Source organism: Oenanthe melanoleuca, chromosome 5, assembly GCF_029582105.1.
Source record: "Oenanthe melanoleuca isolate GR-GAL-2019-014 chromosome 5, OMel1.0, whole genome shotgun sequence".
Classification (NCBI taxonomy): Eukaryota; Metazoa; Chordata; class Aves; order Passeriformes; family Muscicapidae; genus Oenanthe; species Oenanthe melanoleuca.
The window spans coordinates 23074952-23101881 of record NC_079339.1 but is presented as its reverse complement, the minus strand read 5'-3'; the positions used below and the strand labels follow the sequence as shown (position 1 = coordinate 23101881).

The following is a 26930-nucleotide window of genomic DNA, read 5'->3' as shown; positions in this document are numbered from 1 at the left end:
TTCGAGCAAAGTTTTCCCCATCCCAGTACTTGTTTTCACTGTTTTACATTTGTTAAAACATTCTCTTTGATCCCAGAAAGACCCAGAGTTTGCCCAGAGAAGCTGTACTCCTCCACTACCAACAAGAACTAAGCAGTGTACGAAAAGTAACAGAGCACTGGGACTCATGAGATTTCTCCCACTCCTCCCTGATGTGGGGATCCTTATTCAGAGATCACCTCATAGGTTAGCTATGCACTTGGGGGCATCAAGATGCAGCTCAGTGAACCTGCTTAAATGGAATATGCAGCTGATATATTTTAAACATATGTGGAGGGGTTAAAAATAGTTTTGTACATCCCAGAAATGGTTCCTTCCTATCCAGTTACTGTCAACTGATTGGACCCTGTCAGCTGTCACCTCCTTCAAGGTCTCTGCTCCCTATCCCATTTAATAGTCCTGTGACAGCTGTTCCCTTCCTCTTCCCAATGACCTCTCCTTGGCCCATGACATCTGTATGTCAACACCAGTTAATTAAATTACAGTGATAGGAGATACAGTGTGAAATGAAGCTCTTTATTATAGTGAAGCTATTCATTATAGAATGATCATTACCTGTGGATTGAGGGACACTTGTACAATGGTGTAACAAAGCAGAAATGGTAAAAGAATAAGTCTCAGTTCTGTTTGAATCTGCACAGCTCTTGAGATTTCCCCAGCATGAGATCCCTTTTCCTGTTCTATTTTAATGAAGAATTCCTTCATTCCATTATGAGATTTTATGCCTATCTGTTCTCATTAATAAGGAGTCTTCAACCTGAGGTGTGCAAAGCCTGAAGAGTGCACAAATTACTTCTGAAGTGGCCATGAAAAACAACTAAGAGCAGTGAATTTATGTTCTCAAGTTCACTAGGCAGAGATTTGTAAGTCAAGAAATGGCAGAAACACTGTTAAAATGCAGCGAAATTTATAAGTTTCTTTTAATAAACTAGCCTAACAAATTTCTAGCCTAACAAATAATGAATAGTTAAATCAATAAATTTAACATTTCTGTAAATACTGAAGATTTTTACTGCTTTTTTGAGTTTGATCATTCCTCAAATCTAATTGTGAGAGCAAAAGGGAAAGGCATGAGCAGAGGGGCTCATAGTACTCAGCACCTCATTCCAGCTGAAGACTCTTTATGAAATTATGCAAATATTTTCATGCTGGTTTTTATTTATTTAAAATTTTATAAAGAATATAAGCAATTGCTCTATGCTTTACATCTTCTAAGGAAACTAGAGTCTGTTTACAACAATTTGTGTTTATGCTGAAACAAGGAACTTAGATATCAATGTCAGCTATAGAAAGTTTGATAGGTGTCTTTTCTGTCTCATCTGTCTGTCCCCCTGAAGTGTTCTGCTTTTGGTGGGACTGCAAAGCCAGGATTCACCTGCAGGCAGGTGCCCTGCATGGAGTGTGACACAGGGGTTTGTGCAAAATGTGGCCTTGTTTGCCCCACTGAAATTTGGGTGAGTTAACTTGAGGCTATTGTGGCTTTATTGCCTTCTGTAGAAAGTTACTTCATATGTCTGCACCATCCTGTACTCTTTGTGAGGATAAAACACTTCTTATGGACAGTGATACTGCTACCTGATTCACAACAGCACTCATCCAAGTAGTTGATTGGGAAAACTTAAACAATGAAAGTTTAGATTTGCAAAAACAGAAATCTAAGTGACAAGTTTTTATAATAGTTTCAGGTGCTGGAAAGACAGAGTGAGTGGCCAGGGTCAGTGAACAGAAAGAAGCAAGCAAAACTTCATCACCTATTTGATAGGCAACAATAGTATGCAAATGATTTTTCTGATTCTATATACTATGACGACAGGAATATAAAGCATTAGGTTATTGATAAAATCTGGAAATTCAAGGAAATTTTAGAACTGGTTATATGGAAGAAAGTGATGGTAAAAGCCAAAGGACATTCAGTGAAATACATTGATAGTATCAAGTTGTCTTAACTTTAACCTTAAAACTGTTTAAAAGAATTTTGTCTCAGGAATTAGCAATCTATAATTTTCTTTCACATTATGCAAGTTTTGTCATGTTCTACATGTAAAGAAGGCAAAGATGCATGCATTATTTCAAATCAAATGGTTCTTATATTCAGTATGACCCATGCATTTATGATACAATTAAATAAAAAGCTTACTCTCTGTTGGCAACAGTGGAATCCAAAACATTCAGGTTAAGAGTTTGGTAAAAAGAGAAGAACATAAGTAAACAGGTTATGAAAATAGATACATAAAGAAAAGACGAGCATTAGAGAAGAAATCACAGCAAAAAAAGTGAAAGTAAAAGTTACAGAAATAAATAAGAATGACAATTGGAAGAGTAAAAAAAAATCATCATATTTATGCAACAGAGAATATCTGTGTAATAGGTTATATATATTGAACAGTGTAGTAGTGACATTTAGGTATCTAATAAAAAGCTTGTCCTCTCAGCTCTCTGGTTCTTTATAAGGCAGCATTATAAATTGTATTTTAATTCCCCCCCTCACCCCCATCAAAAGGGCTGCTGGAAACATGTAATTACCTGAGTCCAGGCCTTTTCTATCTTGGGAAAGATAATTTTTTTTCCATTTTTTTCCTCCTGTATAAACCTAGCAGAAATGCAGCAAATGCTGTATCTTTCAGGAAGTAGCCATAATTACCTGTCATGTTTATCCATTTAGAGCTGCTTTAGGGAAACTACAAGGATTCTGAGTTTATACAAGGATTCTGAGTTTATGAAACTTTCAGTTATTCCAGTTCTGGTGTATCAGAGTTGTTCAGCAGAAGACTTTTTTTCTCTAAGTTTATGGATTTTTACTCACCTTTTTTTCAGTAGGGAGCTGAAATTAAACTCTGCCCCATCATCATGTCCCTCGGTACTGTGTAGTAATAGAAAGCCACAATTAGTTTCAGAAGGAAATGGGAATAGTTTGTGAGACTATAAGATTATATAGATGGCATTTTTGTAGGGGAGTAGTAGATGGGTTTATAATGAATTAGAATGTGCATTGACATGGAAGGTGACTTAAGTAGGCTCTGTGTTCATGTTCATTTGCATATAGGTTTAAAAATATATGTAACAAAATTGTATTTTTTCTGTGCTGATTGTGCATGAAATTGTACAGGGTATTAATTTGGTAATCATATTGATTTGGAATGTATTCATTATAATGGAGGTGTTGCAGAAGCTTCACTTTCCTCTTTCAAGAGTGGATATTGTTTACAGTTGGGGCAGTATTTAACCAATCCTTTTGTGGAATGTCTCACCATCCAAAATCCCTGTTTCTACCCCTAATATTATCCCAGCTGTAATTGTTTCTTGAGGCTCTTTGTGATACCAGAATTCATTACACTGAAAAAAAAAGGGTGTCACATCATTGGCACTTGGGAGAGTTGAAGGAAGAATTCTGTGTTCTGGCTTTCAGCCTGAGATGAGGTTCAAGATGCAAAATTCAGTATTTGTTCAACAAGCATCATGACAAGCAATGTTGTGGTGAGTTGGCCTGTGAAAACAAGAAGCACCAGGCAGGAGTTTTCTGATGTGCAGTTCTGCCTGCTACATATAGTGAACTCAGATGGAATGCACAATGTTATTTTTGGTATTCTGGATCCAGTGGGTTTTAGCTGTGCTTCTGAACATTTGCAATACTGACCTACTTTGAAAATAGCATAAAGTCACTAGAATCCCTTCTTTAGATTTAATTCCTAAAAAAGGGTCATCTTTACATTCAGACAGGATTTTGTACTTTCTTCATCTCAGCCAGCCTGCTATCATTAATGGCTAGCTGCTCTTTAACATCTCTGTTGTCTTGAGTACAAGAACCTGGTGCTTCCATCTCACAGCATTCATATCCTTCCAGAAGCATCACCTTACATTTAATTATTGTTTTATAAGCAGAACTTTTTCTTTCCACTTGTGCTGGTGATAGTTGTAGACCATAAGTTGTGGACTGTCAACACAGAGTCCTAGATGCTTCAGAAAAAATCAGTCTGTCTATAGAATGCAAATCAGAGTGTTGGGAAAACCCAGTATTACAGAAATAAGAATTTTCAGAAGTAAGAAAACAGCCTCAACAGAAAAATGATGGGCATTTTAACAGTACTGTTAAAAAAATGAAACAGAAACAAGTGCCAAGCTTCTTGGACAATATAAGGTTAAATAAAAATTTAGAGTCTCTGTAATTTGAAATATGTTGTGAGAAGAGATCTTTAAGAAAATATTGTTTTCACATCTTTGATTACTTTCAGAATAGTACAGAACTGGAGAGGATAATTTCCTGGGTATAAGGCTTAAACAGAGAAGAGTGTTTTTGGCCCTACTTGCACAAGAATTTACGTGTCTGCAGGCATAAAATGTACATAAAAATAACTACTATAATCCCAAATCTGGAAAGGATTTCCTGTGATAAAATATTCAGTAAATCAGGTCTCAATCAGCTGGGAGAATATTGCTTCACAAGTGATAGTTAAAGTTTCAGGAAAGACCAGCAATCAAGGTTTAGCTTTTTTGAAGAATAAGACTCTAATAATTTCTTTAACATGCATAGAGTTAAGTCTAGTCTCAGAACTCCTGTTTTTGCTGTAGTAGAAAGCATTATGAGCAAAAGGCACAGAGTGAAAAATTTAATGATAATATGATAAGGAGTGTGCCAGGGAACAACAGATTTTCATTTGTGTTGGTACATTTCTGTGAGCAACAGCAATTTTAGTCAAAATGTGCTCAGTAGAGAGAAAAACATGTAAAACAGAGAGGGCAGACATGCACATACTTTAAAGTTACTTTTTTTCTTCTGACAAGGGTGAGAAGATGTCACTTGCCAAACACATGCGTTTTCTGTAGATGAATCTGCCTCTCACTGAACTACCAAGCTACTCTGTTCTTTATTTATCTGTTTTTATCTATCCTTTTATATTCTTATATTTTATATTTTTAATTTTTCTTTATGTGTCTTACATTACTTATTTGTATGTATTAATCTTATATAAATACTACACGTTATAATAGTGATTTATTTGGAATTTAAGCTTCAGCTTAATTCTGTGGGCTGGTTCTTTTCCTAAGCAGAGAGAGACAGTTCATTGAAAGACTAAATTTGTCTGCTGGCACAGTCAGTGACTACCTGAGAAAGGCTGAAGTCATCCGTCTCCCCCCTCCTGCTAGGCTCCTGAGTGAGGGTACCAAAGACAAAGCTTCAGATTTAAACAGTTCAGTTCAAAATCTGGCTTCACTCTCACAGGAGAAACTGAGAATCTGAACAGACTGGAGCTGCTCACACTGCACTCCCTTCGAACTGATTCGGAATTCTTTTAATTGTGCTAACAAGAAGAGAAACCCTTGAATCCTCCTTTCACTGCTGTGATATAACACAATGCAGTTATGCACTGAGTGTCCACTGCTTTACAGTGACGCTGGTCAGCTACCTACAGATGGGCTTAACTGTAGCCAAATTCTGCTCTCCTTGCTTAATTCTTTGTGATAAATGTTAGAAAAATTCTCAAATAGAAATAGGACTTCTAGAGAAATACTCAGAGCTGCCACAGATCAATTGTGCCCTATAGAAAAATAGATGTCGGAATATTCTTGGTCTAGTAACTTTTCAAAAATACATAAAAAACTAAAATAGAAACTTATTTATTATTACACAAAGGAAAAAGAGAGCACATATTAATAATGTCTAAAATAAAAAAAAAAATCCAACCAATTTCATGAATCTTACTATTGGAAGGGAACATTATTCCATTATGAGATACATCAGTTCAGAAAGTATTAAAGATGGAGATTGGCCTTTCCAACACCACTCTTTAATATCTAAATATTTAATATCTAATATCTTTAATATCTTTATATACCTGAGGTTTCACACAGACACAGAACCATTATCTTCATTCAACTAATATAGGTATAGAAGATGAAAACAGATACAATCAAAATGCTGTAGGAATGTTATCAATCATATACTGCTCATAGAGCTCACAGCAAACTCCACTCTCCTTGTTTAGCAAATGTTTGTACTGAGGTACAGGTAATTCCTCAAGCCAGACAAAATCAAGACCATCACCACACAGTGTCTTTTCCATCTCTATTGGTCTGTATCTGGAGTGCTCTTTACAGGCCTTGAGCTCTTGTTACAATTACACACATTATTGATTGCTTAATTGAAGGCAAACATGATTATTACACTAGTACAAAGTCTAAACTCTCTTAGGTGATTTCAGGAGTTGTAGAGGATTTTAATAGAAATATTTTCCTAGTAGACATCTTTGTTTGTACAACAGCTTTGCTTTTATAGTTTTATCTGGGAAAGCAAAGAATTCCACAGGGATGTGTGTCCTGACCTGGACAGGTTTCTGCTGTGCATACTCACGTGCGGCGGAAGGCAGCTCGAATATCCAGATCTCCACTTACAGGCGCTTCTGATACGACAAAAAGTAAGGAAGAAAAATGGGAGAGCAAGTCAACAAAATGCAAAAATACCCTGCTATTTCTAAGGTTTTCCTTCACAGACATTTTTAGAAATAAATTCTTATCTTTTAAAGAGTGATTAATTGCATACTGAATGATTAACGCATCATCTTTAAACATGAAGCCTTCACTAATTAGCTCTCAACATCCAGTGGTTTTTTTGGATAACTTATTTCAGTCTCATGTTTCATAATAACCTGGAGCCTGATGGACTGTCTTATCTCTTGCTTGTCAATTCTGCTGCAAAATTTCAATTCCAGTTGTGTCTTCACAGAGTATTTAAGCTCTAATGAGAATATGACTGGACATCAACTGAATACCATTATTAAAAATAAATTATAATCTACTCTCTGACAGCAGAGGTAAATTCTTGAAACTGTGTAGAGAGGTACAGAAACTTAATTGAGGATGTTGTATAGAGAAAATTTCATTACATTACTGGAATAAATTGGTGTGCTGCTGCTGTTGGGAGAAAAATCATTCTCAGTTGCTGCTCCTAAGTTTTATGAGTCCTAGTTAATGAAACTGCAAAAATTAAAACTGCTGATCAAGCAACTTAATAAACTATTGTCTTTACATTAGGTTCACTGGCAGCTGGACACAAGTTAATGTTGCAGCCACTTCAACAGAATTGCTGAAACAGGAAATGGTCCAAACATTCAGCTCTTTCTGGCAGTCCAGCTGATATTCTTTTACTTAAACTTTTCCACACTTGAGACAAATTGATATTAAAAATGTACTTCCTTTTCAATTTTAATAAACTTTTCAGTATAGCACTTGTGAGGGGGGCACCATGCATTAGGTAAAATGAGTCATCTGCTCTTAGAGCAAATTTATCTCACAAGGTCCTTCTGTATGAGTTGAATTTATTTATATAGGAAGGAAAAAGGAATTTACAATGGTGTCACATGACTAAATATTTTAATTTTTTTTTCAAATATCCATTTTTAGTACTGAATATTTGCCCAAATAAGAACGAACTTATCTTCTATTCTAGTGGAATGAAACCTCATGAAAGAATGACTCTGAGACCAGAATAAAGCCAGAGAAAAGGTGGGCAGTTTTGCATCTTTGTGTGTGTTGTCTTTAAAAGCATCACAGTTCTGACTAGAGTGATGACCAAGTGGTTCTTGTACAGATCTCAATCCCATTCTCTTTGGTGGGCCCCTCTAGGTGTACCTCTAGGTCTGCAGGTCTATGCTTGTCTAGTAACCATTATGTACCAGAAAGAATTGTTGGTGGACAGGAAAAAAAATACAGGGGCAGGAAGATTAAAAAAATAGATGGGAGGAATTCACCTTACCATGGACTGTCAGGTTGAAACTAGAGCTATCAAATTTGTCCTTGGTAGACACCTCACATCTGTACCCTCCTGCAAAAGTCATGTTTGCTTCTATGATTTCCATTTCAAAGGTGTACACCTAGAACAGACATCAATGATACAATAATTAAGTTAGAAAATGAAATAGTGGAATACAGAGAGAGGGAATTAATGGAGAGAAATAGACATGAACTATGTCTTTGTGTCCTTTTAGAGCTAAGAACCTCCTGAGTGTCCAACTCATTCCTGTAACAAAAAATTACCTGTAATCCCCAATTCAGTAAAAACAGCTGAAGAGTGCTGTCAGTACAGGTAGTCCTGAGGATACAATGTTATATCAGCAAACTATGCTGGGACATACACTAATGTGCATACACATATTGCATGTGCATTAGGAACAGGAATAAAGCTTTCACTAAGCAGTTTTAGCCTCTCCCCAGAGCATATACAGAGCATGCCAAAATTCAGGGAAAGGAGTGGCTCATGTGAGCAAGTCTGTCCAGTTCATCCAGGAGAGGGTGGTAGTGGTTCATATACCACAGAGGATGCAAAGTCATGGTACAGACTCCTGTGCTCCTGCTTGTGTACCTTTGGACAAATTTGTGGTAAGAAGTGGGTCTTACTCAGCTCCTTAAAGCAGTCCAGACAATCCAAGAGAGCAATAAATTCCAGCACTAGGAGCAGAATGATTATCTATTAAGGCCAAGGCAGACTATGCTTAAATACCTGTCTGATTATTGTTTTCTCTTAAATATACCAAGTCCCTTGAGAGGAAGATGAAGGGAATCCTGCAGTAGAAAGTGCAAAACTGCTTCCCCAGCACTCCAGATGTTTTCTCATTTCACCATAGTTAAAGTATGCTAGAGTTCATATGCAGAGCTTGTCTCTTGTCTGTGTGGCTGAAATACAGATTTACTTCTATGGATAAGTACAGCCTTGTGTGTTGCTTTGGGTACCTTAACACCAAACCATTCCTATTTCAGTTATATTTTCCTCAGATTAAAGGTTAGCACTTAGAAGACAGAGAACCCTAATCTGCCAATGGTACCTTGGTATTTCGATCATAATTGTCATGTAGCTGGAGATGTTTCCCCACTTTGCTTCCCAGGTCCATCCACTTTCCTTTGAACCATTTCACTGATGGCTTCTTCAGCAGGCTTTCACCTGCAACTTTGGCAGTGAATGTGATGTTTCCACCTTGTAGGAGAAGCAGATTAATGTAAGATTATGAATAATGTTTATCTGTCATATCACTGCTCTCACCCTGTACTTGGAGAGATAATAGTCAAGCAACAGGTACAGTTTACAAACTTCACTTGACTAACATTTTGCACTCACCAACAGTAACTTCTCCATCCTGTGGTCGTGCCACAAAGAGCCCAATGGGGTCCAGAGGTGATTCTGGTTGGGTCTCAGCAGATGAAACTGAAATAAAAATAATAATTACTATTTAGAATTTTTCACATCAAATTATAAAGTGAATTAGTTAATTAATTTTAAAATATCTCAGTAGCTTTCTTCTGCCTCTGAGATTCCTTATTCTTTATGATCTGCTTTCACCTACTGTCTCTATCTCACTTACTCTAAGAAGACCCTGTGTATGTTCTTCCCTTCTGCTAATAAACCAGATTGTATGACAATGTTAATTCTGTATTACCTTCTGTATTTTGGCTGCTTTCTACTGGTGGAGCAGGTGACTCTGAAGCAGCTGGGGCTGGAACAGCTTCTGCAGGAGTGACTGCTTCACTCTTTTCTGGGAATGAATGTAAGCAAAGATTAGAGAAAGTCATATTTCCTCTTTCTTTCTGAAGAAATTTTGCTAAAGAACAGCCTTTAATATACGTTAGGAAATGCAAAGAAATTAGCTGTTGTTTCCTAGAGCTTAGAGGATGTGCTGGAAGCAGAAGGGGCCCATTAAGCTGGATGATGAGGTTTTTTCTTTTGCTGAGCTCAGAAAGAACTGATGCCTGGTTTTTAAAATCCTAGAGTATTGATGTGCAGAAACTTGTCAGCTGATGAATAATGCTATTATTTGTTGCAAGCATCAGTAGTCTAAACAGAAAAGGTAACGAAAAATGATGTAATTAAACAGTTTGCTCATTCATGAGATTTGTTTAATGATGCTGTTGGAAAGTAATGTTACAAAGGCTATTGTGTGCAACTTGGAAAAAGCTCTAGACACTGCTAGTAAACAATATGGATAAAGTATTTTTAAAATCTATCTGTAATTTCTTCCCCTGGCTTATAGAAGTTTATATCCTCTCAATTAAACAATGACCTCAGAGACAAATTCAGGCAATTGCACTTGGCACAATGGAGAAGACAGGATTGTCTGAAAGTGGAGTAGGAGTGAGCAACTGGAGCAGATGGAGGGAGGTAGAATTTCTTGAAATAGATCAGTTGCAGCAAGATATTTTTTTTCTGTAGGTAGTGGAGTCACTTCCAAATAATAATGGGCAACCCAGCTACTCTGTAACATTACATATTCTACTCCACTATGCTCCAGAGCATTATTTGCATGTTGTCTGCCCGTAGCAGGCTCTACATGGAACTAATCTGAAAGACAATGAGGAAAATGTAATGAGTACAGAATGGACCAGTTTGCTTTCAGGATGAGACAGTCAGCAGGACCTGCTGCTTGTATTTCTGCATGTTCTGACAGCTGGCAGAGTTGTCCCAATCCATAGAACAGGACTTCCCCTTACACATAATCTGTCATGCCCTGTCTTTGCATCTAGAACATGACATCTTGAATCATGTTAAACATTCCTCAGTTTCTTTTCAGCTGACCAGTAGGTCTCACAAGGTCTCATCATGCTGCTAGAACAAACAGTGATAGCAAAGAAAAGGAAGTGATATGGACAACCTGAGATTGTGGCTTTTCCCCAAGTTAAATAGCAAAAAGTCAAATACCAAAAGTGGTAAATGGATATAATTTTGGAGGGGAAAAAGGGATTTGGAAGGTCAAAATGTTTCAAAAAATGAGTGATTTCATCTATCCTAAGCATCTAAGTTTTTAATGAGAAAATTCCAGACAATTTGACTCTTTATATTTATTCCCAGGAAAAGACTGGTGAAGTTTTTGAACTTCCTATGTAACTGGTCTTTCAGTGTGTATGAAGGTAGTAATAATGGGAGGTACACAAATAATACAAAGCTTAATCTTCATATTCAAGCCTCTCTTGAAATACACATTTTTGGTAGCAGGAGATTTTGAGAGAATTTTGAGGAATGCATGAGTCCTAGAAACATTACAGTGTAACTTGTAAATATTTTGTCAGTTGTTACAATTTTGTATTTGAATTAATTAATTTAAAGAAAATACCAGTCCTAAAATCAGGCATCTTTGTTTAGGTCAGGGGCAAGGTTAGACTAGCTTTGGTTTGCTTTTCAGTAGCTAAGTGTAAAAGCTTGACATAGTTCTGAAGATGTACATTGACATTTCCCCTATGATCTCTTCTCTGTGCACTTCTGACACCTGGAAAGAGGTGTCAGCCACAGGAATGTATTCCTTAGCTTAATATGAATTAGTAGCTTCAGATAATTGGGCAAAACAGATGTATTGCTGGTAGAGAATTTTACAGTGTTAAAAGAAGCTAATTTCCATGGGCTTTAACCGTGAAGGTTGCATGTGGGGCTGGAAATACTGATGAAACCAGAATTGCTCAGGAAATGCTTTACCTGGTTCTTTGACCTTGAGTTCAAATTTGACCTTGGAACTTCCAGCTATTACAGCATATATCACATCATCTTCTTTTCCTACATTATTGATTGTCAGTGAATGCTTGTTTCCCTCTGTCTTGATGACATATTTTTCACTTTCAGTAATTTCTGTGCCAGCTCGCTGCCATTTCACCTTGATGCCAGATTTTTCTGTCTCTGCTTCAAACACAGCTGTGTTTCCGGCTGTCACCTCTGCTGTCTTTGGCTTCTTGGTAAATGCAGAAACTAAAAAAAGAGAGAGGGCTCACTAAAATCTGTTTTGCAATTGTGGCATATCTGGTGTAGTCAGCTGTTGTGGCTGCAGACAGCTGCTGTCTCTTTTCCCTCCCATCTGCCCATGCAAGATATAAATTACAACACTTTCCACAGAGAAGCTGTGGAATTGTCTTTGAGTTTATCAAGTTCTGTGCCTCACTGAGATGGCATATCTCCTCCCATTGTCATGAAATCAAGTGGAATGGATAAAAGAATCACCTCACTTTCTGTCTTCCTCATTTTTCCTCCCATATTGAGCTCTGATTTTTCATAAGTTAATGTTTTGGTCTGTGACAAGATGGCATGGTATATATTCTCACATATCTAGCTGTCTGCATTAATTTGCCATGCACTTTTATCTAGAATTATTAACTTTGTCCTAACAGCTGCTTAATATGGTTGTTACAGAGGATCAGGATCTGTTCTTCAACACTGCAGTTTGTGCAGTATGCTGTGCCCTAATAAACAACAAGGAATTAATTATTCATCTTTAGTCCTTCTGTTTTGACTGATCAAGGCTTTAGTGGAAAGGGATTCACATTCCTATGATGACCCTTGTAATTTCATTCCAGCTAAAATGATATGAATTGGTTGTTTGTGCTCAGGAGTTTACTTCTGCATTAAAAGCTGAAGTACTTGCCTACATGACACTCTACAACAATTTTATTTGTTATATTATTGTTTAATTAAAGTGTTCTAATTACTTACAAGACAGATAAAAATTTTTCCTCAATGTGTCAAGAAGGAAGAAAGCTTATAATGAGAATTAATGAAATTATTAATATATAGAGAGAACAAGTGTAAACCAAATGATATTTTAATCAATATGCAATCAGAGTAGCACAGCAGATAGGAAACTGTAAACAAGCAATGTATCATTATTTTGATCCACGAGTATCCTAATCTCCCTCAGGTTAGGTTTTAGTAAAGTAACTTATTTTGCTAATTTCTTTAACCTGATTTATTTATATTTCTTCATCTGTATTTTGAATCAAATTTTTCATTTCATGCTGGTGTTTTAGTCTTAATAAAATCTGTTTTCATTTGCTAATTGCCATGATCTATGTCATGTGTAAAAATACCAGCAATTAGCATTCTGATTCATACACTGCATGGTTTTTTGTGCATCATTCTGTCATCTTTCTATTGACTCACCCCTGTACAGCTACATTTTATAAAATACTAGCAATTTCATCATATCTAATTTTAACAGTCACCTCTGTGGCAAATTGTCTATGGCTCTACTCCTTTGGCAGCCACAAGAACTCTTCCAAACAACACGACAATGGTTATAATTAGCTCTGAACTTTTAGTTCTTCTTTATAATAATGGAAGGAACATGGCATGAAAATGTTTTTAAAGAAAAAGTTTGTATTCGTGATCAAACGTGCTTTAGTTCGTGTAAACGGTATATTATTAATAATGCCATCTATTCTTTTTATAAAATCTCTGTTCCTGTAGCATGTCTTCTGACTGCATAATACAATTGACCTTAGTGGAGTTACATCTGCAAAGGTTTCATTTTATGGCCTTTGGTCTTTAGTCATAATATGATTCATGCTTATTGCATTGTTTTGCAAAGGATTTGAACCTTTTTTAAGCCTCAGTTAAAATATGAACTACAAGCACTTTAGAATTTAGTTAATATAGAATTTTTCTTTTCTTCATTGTATAAAAACCAAAATTACATTTTTTCAACTTTTTGTCCCCCTCCCCCTTTTATATTTCTGATGAAAACCCAATTTTAGTTTTCACTGAGCCTATAAAAGCCTTGACTGACCTCCTGTTTTATTCTTCTGCATGCTTTCCTTCCCTGTTAATAGTGTGGGAAATCTCCTCTGGGAGTGAAATGTTCCTGCATGCTTGTAATTGAGTTTTTTTCTGATCTGGTGCAATAGTTCTTTAAAATAACAGTGCTTTGTAGAATACAGGACAATGTGCTGCAGTGTCCTACAGCACACTGCCTGTTACCAGTTGCACACCTTTTGATACCATATTGCCCTTCCATAAACAACACAGCAGGGTGTACATTGATGCAGTGTATCCTGAATAATTGCAGGAGAGTTAATGTGCACAGCAGGCTGGACAAGCAGGATTCAAGAGGCATGGCAAGGTGGCCAGAGTCCTGCACAGTGGGGAGACAGGTCAGCCCTGGGACCCACCCCACGACTGACTCGCTGGCTCCTTTCCTACGATGCTACAGACAAAGCAGCAAAGAGGCATGGTTTTACTCTGAGTGCTATTATCATCTCTCTTCTATTTAAGCACAAAAGAATCTATAAATATATTAATTACCTAACAGCAAAGTGATTTGTAAAGGTTCCAGCCCACAGTGTCAGGGTTTCATGACACGCATACTTGGAAGTAACTCTGTGATCTGCTGCACACCCTGTAAAGTGATTAGGTTTCTTACATTTGCTTTGTAGATGACTCAACAAGAACAAAATTGCTGGTGAGGACACAGTGAGAAATCTCCACAACTACATAACATTTCTGGCTTTAGGAAATCTAAACACATATGCAGAAGTTTATAAGTAAGACTGCTTGTATTCCCTCTCCTCCCCGCTTTCCTGCCAAAAGACTCACTTGATTCCAGGCTAAAATGATTATGAATATTTCTGGTAAGTACAGAATTGGAAAAGCCCAGGAGAACAAAGTCCTACAAGAACAGTTGTTGTCTACCCACTTTTTCACTGCTAAAGGAGGCTGGGTTTTAACTGAGTCTTTTTCCTGTACTTGAGATTCAGTCAGTGCAGGGCAGTGTCCAGAGTGACTTCTCTCTATCCAGCTGTTTTCTCTTTCATCTTTCACTGCTCTTTTTGCAAAGGAAGACTAAAGATCTGGGGCTGGAGATTTTACAGGAAATCACTTTGCTGCAGAAGAGAGATTTCTGAACAAGCACATGAAGAAAATACCATAATTTTTCCTCTTGGGGAAAAAAAGGGGTTGCTTGACAGAGTAAAGAGTTCAGTTATTCCCCACCCCTTCATGTGGCTGCTGCTTTAAGTAATGTGTAAATCCAAGTCGACAAGAAGTTTTCTTTTTCTCATGCAATTATACCAATTTAATTCAGGTATTTCCTCATTAGGAATACTCCTAAACACCACCATCTAAAACTTCTGGTCTGTGCTGAGAGCCACACTTTTGCCTGCTTTTATCAGAAGCACATTCCCCATCTGACAATCTCTCTCACTTCAATGTTTGGCTTCTACCCAGATAGATCTCTCTGAGTTCTATATATCCACCCCATACTCTAAACACTTGAATATGACCACCACCATGAGGCTGTGGAAAACCCAGTGACTGTGACACCTCTTGTGTGATGTTGTGGGGTGTGTCTGTCAGCCACTGACAGATCTCAGACACTGTCCTGTTTTTATCCAGGCTCCAGTGCCCGTGCATTTAGGAGCTGTAGGGCTGGGTACCTGCTGCCCACGGGGTTAACTCTGATTCCTGGTATGCTCCATCCAGCCAGCACAAGGGCAGAGAAAAGAAAAGTGGCATTAGTACTAGCACACCATGGCAGCTCTGGAGGGAGAGCAGAGACCCATGAGAGTCAGCAGTGCTGATGAAGACAGGAATTATTGAAGGTGTTCTGTGTGTGTGTTTAGTGGGGATGGGATTGGTGTTGCTGTGGGGATTTCATGGAGGAGAGAAGAGGGATGTGAAGCTAATAAAAGCAAATGAGCCTAGAGCCACTTTGTACCAACCCATTTTTCAACACTTCACCTCTCCTAACCCAGGCCTTCCTAATCTCTTCTAGCTTCCATACTGCAAACACACTCACATACTCTCTGAGTAACATACACCAGCACATTTTGCCTCCGGCAGAAGAGGAAACAGCTGTATGTGGTCTGCAGTTATCTTGCAGAAACTTTTTGGTGGTTAAGGCTGCAGCTACCAGAACTTGCATCCTCTAAAACTCTTGAAACACCTGAAGATGTACACATCAGCCATAACACTACCTATGTTACATGAGTTACAGCTTAATTGGTCAGTGATAAAAACCTCTGTTTGGAGGGCTGTGATCAGATTGCATTTTGAAAATTTATTAGTAGATGTTTCAATAAGGAGGATGAAGAAAAATAAGATACACTTGCTTTAGGCCAAATTAAACAAGAATGAAATAATTCCACTTCCAAAACTAATTTTCTGCAATAGTCACCAAAATAATATAACAAAACTAGTATTCTGCCTTCATTCTGCTGCCATTTATTAAATCTTCATACTAGCACCTTCATGCTTTTTCCTTTACTTTCTGACCTGCTTTGAAGTAATGTCCTTCTGACATCCATCATCAAAAAGTTTACTATTATGCTTCAAGTCTTTCACTTACTCTCCTATGCAAAACCAAAGAAGTGGCTAAGCTACTACCAGGGTTTCTATCTATTGTACTAATAATTGTCTCCCTTACTCTCTTGTTGAACTGTCTATCTGTTTACTGGGCTTTTATTTTATGAGAGACTGTTTTTCTGTTGTCTTTGTACAGCATTAAATTGTTAGTGGGTAGTTGCAAAGTACTGTTGTACCTCTAATAAGAATAAAAATTAGTATTAGAAGCTAGAAGAGCAATATTATTTCATTATTGTCAGAAAAAGTGGAGGTAAGATGTATATCAAAATAATGTTCAAATTACCAAAATAATTTCATTTGCTAGCAATATTCCCTAAATAATATGGCTTAGATCTCACAAGCACCAGCTGAAAACCTCTCCCTGAAATACTGGAATTTCAAAGTATATGTGAATTATGTGAAATGAAAGTGAGCAAGAAATGTGGATTCTACAAGAGTGATTTTAACTACATAGAGTGGTAGAGGAGAATGTGTGTTAGATGACATTTTCAGATGACATTTCTGCCTTTCTGAAATAAAACCTGCTAAAGGTATAAATTCCTGAGGAGAATCTAATGTATCTGCCTGAATGCAGATGCTAGAAACTACAGCAGAAATTTGTGATGAGTGAAATTAGACAAAATAATCACAGGTTTCTCCTGTGATTATCTTATTGCACATTCTCTGTATTTGGTGTTAAAATATGTGTTGATACATTTAATTAATATTACAAAAGTAGTATTAGCTTTTGGAATTAATTTGTTAAGACTTCATGTAGATAATTGGTCTTTGCTTACACTTGGCATCTAGTTTTGCTTCTATATCATTTGTTCTTCCATTGAGTTAAAAGCCAAACTGAGGATATGGAGATTTCAGTGATGGAGCTTGTAAATTCTTTTCTGAGGAACTATATAAAGATGCTGCACATTCCTCAGTCAGGACCTAAGTGGCTTATTGCAATTACAAGCTTAATCATTCCATGATCCAAAAGCTATTGAAAGACTCAATCTTATCATTCCTTGCCTACTTCAGCAGCTGAGATTGCAAATTCTTGCAACATGAGCAACAGGCGAGGAATAGTTTCACTAATCAGTCACCTCTCTCTCCATGCATCCATCACACTTTCTGTAAAAGGGGGATAAGAACGTTCAGCTTGGTTTGAATCTTAACTGACAAAGGAGGAAACTATGTCTGTATGAATTTAGGGATTTTCCTGCATTCCTGTGGTGCATAGAATTTGTTGCAGTACTTTGTTGTGCTAGTGCTTGCCAATGTGAAAGAATGATCTCATAGTCAAACTAAAATTCTGCAATTTACTCTTCAATACACAACATTTATTATTATTATTATTATTATTATTATTATTATTATTATTATTATTATTAAAGCCTCTGTGTACTTACAAGTTATTTGTAAATTCTCGATGAAATTTCTTAAACAGAACTGCAAAATCTAGACTCCTCAATCTATAAAATATGTGAGTAAAAGTTGACTGATTTTCAGAGAAGGTGAGTAATACAGACTTCTCCTTTTCCAGCTATAACAATGCACACACTTCCCATTAAGTCCTATTTATCTACTAAATTTGGTGTTTAAAATTTTGTTGGTATTTCCTCTTAATGTCATAAAATATTGTTAGGGAAATGGTTGGGGCTTTTTTAACATTTCTGATTTTTCAGAAAAAAAATGATCAAAATTTTCCAAACAGTGAGCTTGTGAACAAAGATTAAATATGAAATGTTTAAATCAAAGGGCAAAGAATAGAAAGTTTCTGCAATAGAATCCTGCAAAAAGTGGTGCTTTTCAAAGTTTGATTGAACACTGACACTAAACTCTTATAGGTCTCATAAATTCTGTTTCTCTTGTGGATGGTGTAGATTTTCTAGAGTGCTAAGACAGTTCTTTTGGCATTCTTGAAATAAGTAGGGGAGTGCTTTATCCTGAAGTATTTTAGTTGGGCAGTTTAAAGTGAAAGAATGTTGGAAAATTTACTTCACCACACCATTTTAAGCTTATTGGTTTATTCAATTATTTTTTGGTGTTTTTTTCGGTGGGATTTTTGGGGGATTTTAGTGTTTTGTTTTTTTTTTAATTTGGTTTTTTGAATTTTTTTTTTTTTTTTTGTTTGTTTCTTTTCACATGTTAGAAGAACTGTTAAAGCAGCAGATATAAGCAGAATATCTCTGATCATTCTTTGGCATGAAGAATTTTCTTTTTCCTATATATCAGGTGCAAAAATATCAGTAATACAGACTAAGGGCTTCCTTGGGCTCTTCAGTAACCTAACTATGGTGTGTGAAAGGCAGGAATTGTGATTTATCCAAGTATGAACTGCCCAATGGTTATTTGGTCCTCCTGAGATGGTGTGCAACATTATCCCATCTTGAAATGGCTTGAACTGTATAAACAACATGAAATAGAAAACCAAAGGGATTAGTGTCTCCTGGAGACTGAGAAGATCCTCTCTAAAAGTTGTGGGGCATGTGACTGGTTCTGTCTCGATCAGAGTGAGTAACAAGAGCTTTTCCTCCCCCTGCTGTGATAATCCCAGTGTTTGGTCTGGTTTGTTCATAAGAACTGTGTAGGACTAGTGATGTTAGACACCTGTTAGATTTCTCTGGAGAGATAAATTGGAATAGAATTTCTCTTCACCATTAGCCAGCAAAAGTGGACATCTTCACAAACAGAGACACTGCCTCTCCTCCACAGAGAATGAAATTGTTAATTTAAAGGCAGTTAAACAATTAAAAATCAGAAGTCATAATGCCAAGGTGATCACACCATCAAATTTCGCCTACTCTGTTGTATTTCTTTTTGCCTGCATTCACAACAATTAGACATTTCAATAAAACTTAAAAAACACGTGACTTTAAAAGCAGAATATGAGTATGATTTTCTCATTTTTGGGGTGATTATTTGCAGCTTATATTTTCAAGTTTCTGTCTACAATTACAGGATCTAACGTATTTATTTTTTAATTTACAAATCTACTTTCATTAGAAATGGCAGCCTTATGAATATGAAATGATGTTATATTTATAATAGAGTGGAAGGACTGCTGACACCACTGCTGCTTTAGGGTTATCATGTAGAGGGAACACAAAGAATCTTGTTGCTGTTAACCATGCTTTAGTGCTTTGCAGCTTGTAATGGGAGAGCCTTTGGGTGTGTAATGGGTCTGCCTCTGGCAGTGACTGATTTCAAATATTTTGATCAAATTAAGGTTCTTCTTAACAAGTTCTTCCTTTGTTATTGTGACCATAGGAGATTGTCCCATTGGCCAAACTTAGAGGAGACCTTGGCTGCTCAGGCCTTTGCAAAGCTCAAAGAGCATTTTTAATAAGTCTCCACAGCTGGCCCTGGCTAACTCTGCAAACTGCCCATTATCAAAAACACGTGCACCTTGTGTTGCACATTCAGGTAGTGGTGATTCTGGATGTGCACTGCATCAATGAAGTGACAGTCCTCGAGTGCAGAATCCCAGATTTACAATAAATTTCTCCAGACTCAGATATTTAATATGTTCACACTTGGCAAACAATCATAAGTTCAGCTTTTGTCAGTTTTTTTTTTCCAAAACTTGTGGACACAAAGTGCTCCTGAGGCATCTTTCTCTGCAGGTGTCCTGAAGTTAAACTGTCCCTTCCTTTTCTTCCCAGGCTCTCTTCTTCCTCAAGACACCAGATCCATTGAACCTTGCACCCCATCCTAGGCCTCCTCTATGTGGGCAGCCTCCAAGTGATTTCTTATTTGAAGATTTTTAGATTGAAACATTCATAAATCTGAAATACCTTCCTGGCATTTTTCTCTGTGGCTCTGTGACCTGGACTTTCTGAAAAGGCTTGTTATCTTCTGGCTCAAGGGGAAAGGATGAAGGAGGGCAAGGGAAAAGAAATTGCATAAATTGTTCACAGTACGGTGTTGCTTTTATTTTCTAGAGTTCTATTGTCAGTGGTTGAAATAACTAGAAAGAATAAACTCTGAACCAGGTACTCTTTGCTTTCATTTTCACATAGATTTCATTAACAATAAATACCATCAAACTTTGCCAATAATACTTCTACAAATTGTCAAGGGAAAAAAAAAAACCCAACACAAAATCAAAGCAGGAGAGGTTTATACTATTTAACTGTCCAAGAGAGAGACTGCTTTTATTTTTTTTTCAGAGTCCTAAAGGTGACTAGGAAAGGAAATGAGAAATTAAAAGCATCTGAGAGTTAAATGAGTTTCACCACTATTTTTTCCTCATCCAAAGTCTCTTGAGAAAATTCTCTGGCTGAGGGTTATCAAAGCAGACAGTGATTTCTCTGCAAGATCATTCAATATCTCTTACATTTAAAACTTAATAGAATCAACTTTCTTTTTCCTGTCTATTTATTTTTTTTCCTTTTTTTCATCTCGTTTCTCTAGGATACATAATCTACTCACGTTTTTCCTGTCAAGCTGTTCTCAGTTTTGTCTGTTAGTTATGATCCTTACCTGCTTTCTTTACAGGCTCTGGCATCTTCCCTTATTTTCTGATGGAGCTCCCAGTTGTATGTGGAAGGCAGGGTATGAGTTACACAGGAATGTGGCTGCAGGGCTTTTGAGACCCCCTAAAGAACCACTTGCTGGAATCCCCCATCCTGCTCCTCCCCCTGATCCCCCACTGTTGTCAACCAGGGCACCTTATCAGCAGCAGCACACACTTGACAGGCTACATCAGCTGGGATAAATATAGCCAAGTTCCAGGAGCCAGGAGCTCAAGCCACCCAAGGCTGGCTACCAGAGCTCAGTTGGTATAAACCAGAGCACAATGAGATGCTGCACATGCGTCTTGCAGCTCCAGGCACGTATTGCAGGGAGAATTCCAGCACTGCTGTTCATAGCACACCCAGCAAACTGGATCTGATGGTTACAGCTCCTGCGTGCTGGCTCCTGCTTACTCTAAGTGTCTATTTGCTTACATTCTTACTACTTATTTCAGGTTTTGTTTTTGGCATAATTGGGTCAGAGCTGAACAGACTCTTAGAAATTGTTTCTCTTGTTTCTTTTTTCAGCTCTTCTACCGAACACTGTATTTGTAGAACTGACTGTGAACTTTAAGGAAAGAACTTTCTTTTGCAGAGGCACTTACACATTACTGACATTTGCAGTCACAAGTAGAAAGCATGACACTACTTAAATAGTTTTAGTCCTCCCTCCCCATCCACCCACTTGATCCACAGCATGCATTTCTTGATAACTAGCAAGATTTTTTTTCTTCTTTCAAATATCATTTTAAAAATAGTCCCAAGGTTCTGTTTTATACCACTAGAAGTTTCAGTTTTTCTTAATCAAATAGAAAAGATCTGGGGGAAGAATCTCACTAGAAAATTATTTTTGTGTGGCCATTTCATACTCCAATCATTGCTTCTTATTTATTAATATATTTAGCATAAGGCAAAATAGTAACTGAGAACAATCATTGTTTTATTATCATGATGGTTTATCAATTTTCAGTTTTAAACTCATTTTTAAAGGATTTCATCTTTTGGCACAGAGTTCAGAATAGAGCAGTGTGCAAGCAGCTCATCAGACCCTGTACTCTGTGTCTGTCTTTCACATCTGATGCTCTCAGTAGGCTGATAGGACAAATGTGAACATGAAAGAAACACAAACACTCATGCACCTCTCCTGATATGGGGCCAAATACTTCTCCCCTTCCCTTGAAGCAATTTTTTATGGATGAGTGAGGAGGATGGGCAGGATGTCACCTGTGTTTATTTTCCATTGCCTCTGTTTCTAGTGGAGCCCAAGTTACCATGATATGTATTTGACTACTAGCTTGTGCCTGATGTATTTCACTGGGAGTCAGGAAATCTTGGCTATTTGCTTTGACTTGAAACCTTTCAAAGGGCTTGAGTCTCACTTCTTCCACACAGTGACAGAGCTATGAGGATTTAATCTGATGTGGGGAAATGATCCTAATCCAATAATAACTTTGCAGATTTTGTGATTTTTAATGTTATTTAAAGCAACATTTCAAATATATTGCTATGTTCAAGACTGGGAAAAATGAATGTTTCGTCTGCTATTACACCCTTTGTTACCAGGTGGCAGCATTGCTGTAAAAGCAATTTTTTTTCTAGCATTTTCTATATTATGTTATGTTAATCTTTTAGTAATAAAATGGCTATAAAAATGAAATATATAATTTCAATGGCTACACTGATCCAAAATAGATGTGTAGTGGATTGTGATACCTACTTTCTAGTTCACTGTGACTGTAGATAATTGTTTAGCAAGTGTGTGAAGTTTGGTCCTGTATTCAAGTGAAACTGATGTACAACAGTGAAGCAACATGTATTAAATGTCTCATGGCCTGTGCTTAAAAAGTGAGTGAGAGGAAAATTCTTTCTTTGTCAGAAGAATTACTCTGAAATTATTGTTCTGTGCTTCAGACAGTGGCTTTCACCACGTAATTCAAAATCAAGATCAAAAATTACAGGAATTGGTGGCCTGCAGTGACAGGCTGTGTGGTTTTGGGTAGCTGCACCATGGCTTTTGCAGAGAAAACCAAGGATTTATTTTTTTATAGCCAAAGTTAACAGCACCTCCTTCTAAAAAGACTATCCAACTTATTAGAAGGCTATGTATTTAGGTGCTTGTGACTGCCCCAAATGTAACTATCCAAGTGGAAAGTCTGTATATTCCTTTTCTATTTTGGGCTTCCTTTCCTGGTAGTTTCTGTCATGCCATTTACTTTTTTGTCTCTATTTCTGTTTATCCAGCCTAAACCTCACTGTTCCCTTTGAGTTTTTGAATCATAGGGTGCTGGTGTGTACAGAGCAAAGCCACTTGTCCTTACTGACAGAACTTGAGTCTACAGGTGATTTGGGTGATGCTGATCCTGCTTGAGCTTTCCTCTGCACAACTATTTTGTATCCCTACCCTTTGCACTCCTTATTTGAATTCTTTCTGTATATTTGACAGCAACTTGCTTTCATTTCAGGAATGTTCTTTTAACTGGCTTCATGATGAACAGCCATAGTTGCTGCATTTTCTAGACTATGGGGGGGAAAAATGCAGTCTGCATGTGCTCAGTGAGAACTTTCTACATTTCATCCTCTGAAGAAGTTTTGTTTGTGTCAATGAGGTCCAGTACAGGGATCAGCAGAGTTTTCTATGCATTTATCTCTGGGCTAATGTGGGACTTGGACTTAATCCACACACTTGAACTAAAAGAAAACAACCTATGTGTCTTGTGCTCCAAACATTATCTCCCTCAGGCACACCAAAATTAAGGGGAGAACCAGCAGGGTTTGGGGAATAATAGTAGGAACTTCAGAGAGGGAAGGGATCACACCAGGTTGAGTGGGAGGAGGAAATAAAAATCTGTGAATGAAGGGCATGAATGAGGAGAGAAAATTGTTTTTTTCTAAGTAATATGGGAGGGATTTGAAATAGATTCTTAAAGGACAGGAATATTAGATGGGGAGCTGGGATAGAAATGGGGCAGAGGGAAGAGAACTGGTGATAAGACTGAAACTGTAAGGGGATGTGGGATGGGAAAACTATAAATGGCTGAAAAAATACACTGGAACTGAGAACCATTCACATAAAGAGAAGCTGACTGGAGGCATATGTGAGAAAAGTTGGCCTGAGAGGAAGCAATAAACTAGCTGGGCAAAAGTTGAAAACAGGCATTGAGAATAAAGCAGTTGGAACCTACTTAATATGGAGGCATCTACTGGCTGCATCTAGGCATGGAGAGAAGCTGAGCAAAGAGCTGGGAATTGTTAGCTCAGGTTGGCAGAGAAGGGACAGCACAGTGTGAGTGAGCAGGAAAAAATGGAGAAGGGCATATCTAGAGAAGAAATCTAAAATTATATTTCTGAAAGCAGACACCCCAAACGCAGAAACTTAGGTAAATTTAAAAGAACCCAAAATGATTTGTATAGGCAAATGCCCGGCTCAGCACCCAAACATTCTTCACTTTGCATAATGCAGAGGAATCGAAGCATTCTGCACAAAGCCACCAGTGGCCAAAGGGCTTGTGATACCTAGAGTGCTGCTGCTCTGCTGCTGGGGAGTTAAAACAAGCTCAGAGGGAGCCCCTAAGGCACAGAAACTGCATTCCTTCCTACCACAAAGCCGCTTCCCCAATCCTTTGCATAACCTTGGTCTCCCCAATACCTACTCCCACCCTTCTTTCTCCTGCAGCACCTCCTGCTAACCCTTATCTGCTCCACCACATCCTCATTCCCCTCCTGTCCATAGACTGCTCTGCTCATTCTCACGTACTGCTTTGGCTCCCCAGCAGCACAGAGTAACACTGTGGGGAACTAAAGGTGTGAAGAAGGAGGATGTGGCTGGATGAGTGGAGAGAATGGAAAGAAACACAGAATGGAAAGAGAGTTGCCCTGACAAGCCTGATCTAATCAGCCTGCTTCAATTAGGGGTTGGATGGGGTGAGCTCCTAAAGTCCCTTCCAGCCCAGGTTGCTCTGTGTGTGTGCCCATGTGAGGTGCTCAGCTGAGGCAGACACTGGTGAGTTATGAGTGAGAAAATGAGAAAGAATATCTCAGCCTACTGCTGTTTTCATGTTCTTTGGAAGAAGTTCACATTCCCCAGCTCTTGGAATAGGACTCTGATTATTTGGTTTGTATACAGATCTCTCTAATAGCACAGGCTCAGCTGATCCAACTGAATTGCAATGTGCATATTTGTTAGAGAAGAAAGGTGAAACTTGGTGAAATCTTAGCTGCTGTTACAATTTCTTTAAAGAGCAAGCTCTTCACCTAGTTGAATTAATGGGTTCATTACATAGCATTTTTATTACAAGCACTACATTTTTAGTGTTTTAAGTACATGGGTATGCAAAACTATGTAAATCTGATTTGAATATTTCTTAGAAGAAGAAAAGCTGGTGAGATAGCAAGGTAACACACAAAATAAATTAGAAATAAACTCAGATTCTTGGAATTGGTACCACAGTCTGTGTCATATCATGGTCTTTTCTATCCATAATCCTAAATTTTAAAGACACAAGTGTGGAATTTCCATTGAGAACATACTGTTCTGGGCATTCTCAAAGGAAGAATGCTCATTGTATTGTCATCAGTAATAAAGCCTTTGCTATGAATTTACAATCTGCAGCTAGAGTACAAGGAAAATTTCGAACAACAATGTAAACAGACTGAATTGAACTGTCATGGGATATATGTACTAGTTATCAAACTGGCAGTATAGTTTGAATTGAGTTTGATGATTATGAAGTGAATTTTGTTGTGTGGAGATTTGAATGAGGGAGGAAAAAAAATAGAAAGAAATGGAAGAAAGGCAAGGAGATTAAGTGATACAAATAGAGAAATAAACTAAGGAAAAGAGGCTTACTGAGGAAAAGAAACCTGGCAATGTACAGAGCCTAAGCCCTGTTGTAATCACAAGTGAAGACAAACATGGATTGTAAGACTCTGTTAGTGTATGAATCTGGAAATGAGGCTATGGAGATAAAATTTCTTTATGGAGGAGATGAGAAACCTTCAGCAGATATATTGGGATGTGTGCGTGTACATTTTTCAGGAAGGGATTCAATAAGTGTGGGTTTTCAGACAAAAATAAATAATAGCACCTTTAACTGCAGTCTGGTGCAGGTGAGTAGTAGGTTACATCTAGAAATGTCTAAAACTCTCTTTGACTGAGTAGAATTTTAAAATACAGGCTACCACTGTATATTATATTAGCACATTATCAGTATAGTCAGTGCAATTTTTCTATATTTGATGCCTCTGATGTACAGCTAGAGGGAGTCTAATATATTGTAGGTGCAGTTCAGTGTTTTGAATTTAGCTCACTGATAGTTTCCTGCATAATCTTTCCACAAGAATTGATTAGGAAGCACTCAGCAGCTAATAAAGCTGATTTTAAAGCAGGCTGCAAAGGGCCAAATGGAAGTTGAAAATCCAGCTGTAGTAGGAATACTTGCTTTGAAAGGGGATTGATGATCTCTAACAGCAGTGGGCAGCAAAATGTTCCAATGAATTTGTGTTAATCATGGGTCATCTCTCCAAATAATGGCCCCCCCGACCTTTTTTGATCATGTCTGCCTGCACTTGGCCACCTTCAGAGAAAATGGAATCCTTGCTCCTCTGTAATTTTGCAGAACCTGTGATTTAGTCATACTCATTTTGGAATTTTTGTCAAAACAGCTGAGGAGCTCCTGCTTGCCTGTGCAGCTGAATGGTGATAATTCAGCTTGCTCAGACAGCCCAGTGTCCCCAGCAGTTGGATGGTGTGGCAGACAGGCAGCACTCTGGCAGAGAAGCATCATCATTTGGTCTCCTTCACAGCTGCAACACATGATTATTCACTCTTTATGCCACAGATGAAAAACCTAACCAGAAACAGATGGGGAGCGAATATTTTTAGAAACAGTATTTCAAAGCCTTAACAAGAGGAAGAGAAAAAGTTTTCAGCTTTGGAGATAAAATTTTAAACCTTCTTGTTAAATATATTCAGTATTACTTTCAAAAATGTTTTATTTATTAATTATACTGTCCACCCCAAATAATTTTCTCAGAATCTTCGATTTCCATGTTTCTTGTGGTCAGAACCAATGTAAAATGCAAATTCTTTGATTCACGTATAAGGAGTTGGTCTAAATTAACATTTTATAGTAATGCACAGAGCTCAAATAGCTTATGTAAAGGTTCCTGTTGTTTCTGTTTGAATGCTTATTTTTATTTTGTATTATTTCTCCAGCATCTAATTGGATTTTATGCAAGACTTGCTAGGGAAATGGAAAAATAAGTGTCATATATCCTAGAAAGCTTTTTGGTAAGCTTGAAATAGC

The 26930-nt window shown here is 37.5% G+C and overlaps 1 protein-coding gene across 1 annotated transcript in view; it reads right to left on the bottom strand.

Moving 5' to 3' along the window:
* MYBPC3 (myosin binding protein C3) overlaps positions 1-20731 on the bottom strand; it is a 58161-nt gene extending 37430 nt beyond the window's left edge. Inside the window, exons 1-10 of the mRNA XM_056492589.1 lie at positions 20594-20731; positions 11486-11752; positions 9462-9557; positions 9143-9229; positions 8853-9001; positions 7787-7904; positions 6386-6434; positions 5141-5185; positions 2843-2899; positions 2177-2179 (exon numbers count right to left, since the gene is read on the bottom strand). Coding sequence (XP_056348564.1) covers positions 2177-2179; positions 2843-2899; positions 5141-5185; positions 6386-6434; positions 7787-7904; positions 8853-9001; positions 9143-9229; positions 9462-9557; positions 11486-11752; positions 20594-20618 — 896 coding nt within the window. The 5' untranslated portion in view covers positions 20619-20731. The remainder of the gene's footprint in view (positions 1-2176; positions 2180-2842; positions 2900-5140; positions 5186-6385; positions 6435-7786; positions 7905-8852; positions 9002-9142; positions 9230-9461; positions 9558-11485; positions 11753-20593) is intronic.
* Positions 20732-26930: the final 6199 nt, after the last annotated feature.